This window comes from Haplochromis burtoni, unplaced genomic scaffold (genome assembly GCF_018398535.1).
Source record: "Haplochromis burtoni strain Fernald_Lab_line unplaced genomic scaffold, NCSU_Asbu1 Contig_1520, whole genome shotgun sequence".
In the NCBI taxonomy this organism is placed as follows: domain Eukaryota; kingdom Metazoa; phylum Chordata; class Actinopteri; order Cichliformes; family Cichlidae; genus Haplochromis; species Haplochromis burtoni.
Genome location: NW_024583881.1, coordinates 37,504 through 43,018, shown reverse-complemented (window position 1 = coordinate 43,018; position 5,515 = coordinate 37,504). Strand labels below are relative to the sequence as shown.

At 36.0% G+C, this 5,515-nt stretch overlaps 1 protein-coding gene across 1 annotated transcript; it reads right to left on the bottom strand.

Moving 5' to 3' along the window:
* Window positions 1-734: 734 nt before the first annotated feature.
* On the bottom strand, window positions 735-4,949 carry LOC121813327 (programmed cell death 1 ligand 1-like; the record flags this gene model as incomplete). The annotated part of the gene is given in 3 exon segments (XM_042217034.1): window positions 735-1,094; window positions 4,171-4,247; window positions 4,714-4,949. Coding segments are annotated over 2 exon segments (424 nt in total), but the record flags the coding sequence as incomplete, so codon positions are not given.
* Window positions 4,950-5,515: the final 566 nt, after the last annotated feature.

The window sequence follows — 5,515 nt, the reverse complement described above, 5'->3', positions numbered from 1 at the left end:
ATAAAACCTTCTTAGCCAGCCTGGAGTCCTGCATTTGGGTCATCTCTCCATATATTGTGAGTGTAGTTGATGGGCATTAGCCAAGATGGCATGTGAAACTGCTTACTTGTTGGATTCAGTTGTGTAAACCCGCAAAGAGCAGCAGGTCAGCTGAACACATCATGTACACTAAGAAAACCTACTGAAGCTCATATTAATTATGTAAGTTGTGATTATTTTCCCCATGCTGAGACACTACACAGGTCTTAGGGTCCCCCACCTGCTGAATCCCACTGTAATGCCATACTAATTTCTCTTTTTAGGAGTGGAGGTAAAGTTACTCTCTACAATGTAGGTAGCACGAAAAAAAAAATCTATAAGATTTACTGTATGTATCCTACATAAGCAGATTCAAACAGAGTACATTCATTGCAATTCTAATATTATATTTTGATAATATAGCATGGGGTTTAGTTACCGTTTCATTCAAGGAGATACCTTTAAAGTATTAAGTAGTATTAAGTTGGCTATGTAGATATTTTAATATACAGTTTGTGAATTTTCCCAACCTGAAATGACACATTTGTTTATTCTTTTTATTCATTTATTTTTTGACTGTGATAAAGCTGGAAAAATGTCCCTTAGTGTAAGAAACACACTAATTGGGTATCCCTTGATTATTCAGGTCAAAATATTTCTTTCCTGTCTAGTTACTGTCCTGGATACCAACAAAGGAGATGGTGATGTCGTCTTACCTTTAACATTGAGGTCACATGTTTTGTAGCTACTTTCTCTGTTAAGGACAATCACACAGTCGTATGTCCCCGTATCGTTGAGCCTCACATCAGTTAAAAGACATTCAAGCCGTCCTTTCCTGGCTAGCCGTGGATTACAATGTAGTCGCCCTCTGTAGTTCTCATCTGGGTACACTTCAGTGTCACTCCCACTGTCATAGAAGAAAATCTGTGTCGTCCTTCTCACATTCATTAGGTCTATTAGCAGGGAGTCAGGAGGCCTGTTCGTGTCAAAATGGAGCAGCCAGATCATCGTGACGTTAGTGTTTTCTTCTGCACGGTAGACCTCCTGTTTTGCACTCACAGTGAATTTAGTCTGACCTGCAGGGGTTAAAAAGAAACCAATACAGAATAATTAGGAGTAATTAAAAAAAATGCTCAAAACTAAATGAGTATATAAGCAAATAGCGGACAAATCAAGCCGTTAGACTGGGCGTTTAAATTCATTAAGCACACTGACAAGCTCAGAAGTTAGACTGCTCTAAAGAAAATAAATCTAAATACATTTTTTTAAAGGTTTAAAGTATGTACATGTCTGTATGTGTACATGTACACACCCTAAAAACAATTCATCAAACCTGTTACCACCACTTGATTAAATGCATGGCTGTAACAGAAAAACTCAAATTTATTATTGAGATATGTCTTCTGAGCTTTTGGGTTCTGTTGACTTAATAATTTTGGTAATTACATCAACCTAATATTGCACTACCACATGTAAGTAATGCTACTATTTAGCAATGTTATTTAGCCATTTTGAACTTTAGCATATGAATGGATAAGACTTATATACATATATTATAAATTTTGCTATCTAATTTCAATCACTTTCTTTTTTTTTTAACCAGAGTTAGAAGCCTTTAAACTGTGAATATGTCTGTGAGAAGGGGTCCTGTAGAGTTGGTCTGTTTGCCTCACACGTTCTGTCTTTATAAAACTTGCCTAACACATTATATTATATTGTAAACTATTTCGGTTACGCTTGTGATAAAGCTTAACTGAAGTATCGCTCTTGATCTTAAGACCAGTATCTATCACTATTACCTTTCTTGGAATAGTTGCGTTTTTGGAAATACTATGTTAATATGACAATATTAATGATATCAGAATCCTTTATTAATTCCTAACAAAATTATGTAAACAGTTCCCAGGAGTCAAACCCAGGCCGCCTAGGTGGAAACCAGAAGGCTTAACCACCAGACTATATGGGAATATGTTAATAAGCTTTCAGTAGTATGATCCTGGCAAAGACTATGTGACTCTACTTGCCATTAAAACTTTACATAAGCAATGTGTGCTTTGAAAAGAAAATATTTGTGAAGCCTGACATTTTTTTGTAAAAATGGTCGAAGTTTCTCGGGGAAATAACCACTGCAAGCCTTGAATCTACTTTTATGGCTAAACTTGATTACTGGACCCCAAAACTGATGGATGTAGTTTCATCAAGGGAAGTGAGAATCGGGCAGATCAATGACATGCTTCTTGAAGTATGATAATTATTAAAACTTTGGCTTCAAAATTCAATTTGTTGGCAGTCACCTACATAGTTTATACTTATTTCAATACTTAGAGTTTTTTCTTAAATGGCACAATCGAAGTACCCACTGAACCTGGAAGAGAACCTTTTCATGGAGTTTGGTGGGCTTGGTGGTTATCACTATTGTCTCACAGCATGAATGGCCTGGGTTCAATTCCACCAATTTCTGTGTGGGTTTTACATGTTTGTTTGGGTTCTCCCCAGGTACTCCCGCTTCCTCTCACAGTTCAAAGACAGGCAGTTAGTGGTGGGGACAGGTTAATTGGAAACAATAAATTGCCCATAGGAATGAATGTGAGTCACTCTCTCACAACTTTGAAATCATGTTGCAAAACCCATTTATTCAGAACTGCATACCCTTCATCATGATTCCGTCTTAGTCACTTTAGGTCACATCTTGATCAATAATCGCCCCATATCACACACATGTCAGTGGCCCATTCAGCATAGGTGTTGGCCATTGCAAAAGGCTCCTTAAAATTTTTAAATAAGGAAATTAGGGCTTCACTTAATCATTTCAGTGTCTGCATGACAAAATAGAAGTAGAAGTGGAAGAGGGAAACAAATTTAATAACAAACTGGAAATTTCTAATTAATTATTATAACTTGAGTTAGATATATTAACCAAACATCTGCTTTGGGAGGAATATAAAACAAAAAAATAGTGAATCTGTTTTTATTGACTTGTATTATGATATCGTAATTTTAAAAAATAAATAAGAACTAAACTGATGATCTAAATTAATTAAGATTTAGTTAGGATAACAGTGTATGATATAATCCACTAACCTTTTTTTTTAGATTTGCTTTAACATACTGAAGAGTTTAAGGCTAACCTTGAAAAGCAGGTGTTTAAAAAAAAAATTGGTGTGCTGATTGGTGACCAGTACATGCCCGGATCTGACAATAAGACTACAATCAATGTGGTGGAGGGAACAAAAATCCTTGAGGGACAGGACATGCTAAGGTGCTGTGCTCTACACATGTGCATAATATCGCATAATAGAACTCTGTTACGCATTGCACAATACTGTTAATTATGTTGTTATGAAAACTGAGTCTTGTATGTGTAAAACTGATTTTAAACGTTTTTTACTGCATTATATAAAAGAAAGATGCAAGACTTTAAGAGGTTCAGAGTGCATAGAAAGTTAACATGTACTTAACACTTGGTTGAAGGTAGTCCTTTTGCTAAATGTTTTTTTTGTAAGTGGAGTTAACATTTTACAGATTCAACACATTTGTTACTGTGGCGTTAAACACATAAAGGCTGATTGTGTAAATTTACTTTGATGATACAAACGATTTACTGAAGGCTAATGTGTTTATACATTTTGGGGAAAAAACATTTCAAGTTTATTTTCAATGTTTAAACATAAAGTGTTGAAATATCTACAGTTACATATAAAATCATTAGTTGCTTAGACAATGTTGAATTAATTTATTTAATAACCTATTACAAATGCAAAAACAAGAAAACGCTAAAATAAATGATGATGAAGAAAATCAGCAAGTTAATTTTTTTAAATGATTAATGATTAACTTTTGTAATGACTGTGATTAACTGCATAACAGATTAAATACTTTTAAATAATGTAGAAAAATTGTTAAGGAACATATTAATTGGTTGACTTAAAAACATTTTAAGGTGTTTACTCAAAAGTAAGTAAGGGTTCATTAGAATGACTTTTGATTGTAGAGACAAAATTCCCTTAACTTTATATAGTTTGTGGGTTCAATATAATTTTGAAATAAATTGTCGTAACTCAAAAAATTAATTTAAACTGACATTTTTTTAGCTTACACGTTTATTTTTAGAATGTGTATGCATTAGAAACAGAAACATTAGGAGCTACTCACCGACTACAGCACAGAAGAGAGTCGCTGTTAATGCTGAGAAGAAGAGAGCTGTGCAGCCTGGCATTCTTCATTGAGCCCTAAAGAGTGAAACCGCAGAACGAGAACATTTAACTACATCATTATTTACAACATTTATTAAATAACTCATATCACAGCTCCAGTAGACAATCAAGTATTTTATTATATAGTGCATCTTAGATTATCAGCTGTTATCTAATACATTTATTCTGACACGTTTTTTGTTGTTTTGGGGTTTGTTTGTTTTTTGTTTTGTTTTGTTTTTTTTATCTTTTCTGGACATCTGGCAGGAACACAGGCAAGCAACACATGGAAGGAGCAGAAAATAATTTAGGCCCTGTCAATGCAAGGCGGAGAAATGCAAACGACTTTTTTTTTTCAATTAGTTGTGGTGATGTTTTCGTGGGTTTCAATTTCAGGCCACTGTTGTTATAACATTTCATTTTAAAGCATACAGATGTCAGGAAAATCGGGAGATTTCATTACACTGTATGATGCAGCAGGCCTCAACACAAATGTACTTACTGTCGTGTCTTTGTTTCCCGACTCGGACGCAGAAGCAGCGCAGTCTCAATAAAAAGAAACCCAAACTTTGATCGTTCTCTCAAACGTTCTGCGGTAGAATCCACATTTCTGCTCATCCAGAGCTCCGACTGTTCATCCAGCTGCACATGGCTCCCAACATGGGGAATAAATAAATGGCGCAGCTTTTCAAGCAGAAAAAACTTTCAGGACTTCCTCGTTAGTTCAGCCGAAAAGCCCTGCCCACCCTTTCAAATTTGCACACGTCTCAAGCCCGTTTCATAAGTTTCCCCTATTCATAATTACAGCTGTCCAACACACTCAATCAAACGCGGTCTAGTATAAACTTCATCTTTATTAACCGAACAATCTGTAACAGCGTTTGACAATATTTCAAAATAATCACTGAAATATCCTTTACATTTAAAGCATTCGGTCCCTACAGCTGTCTGTTGTTACATCTGCTTCGCATGTTTTGCTGTGGTTCCCCATTATGTAGCAGGCGCGGGGTGTGTGTGTGTGACTCTCGGCATTTCCCTACACACTTGTTAAATAGCGGAGTGGTAGAAGTCTGTTGTCAGAGTATTGTCTGAGCAAGTGGTAATGACTCAGTCGTGTTTCGTGTGGAAATCCTCTAGTAATCAAAGTCTTTTTGGGATTATTTTCGCCTGTTTTACTGCCACCTTGCTTCGCTGTCACCCCAGCCGTCCACAACCTGAGGGTCACTTCAGCGCTCGCCAGTCTGCCTTACCTTTCCTTCGTTTGTCACCTTTGGATGTCAGTCACCCTGCCCGCCTACACTATC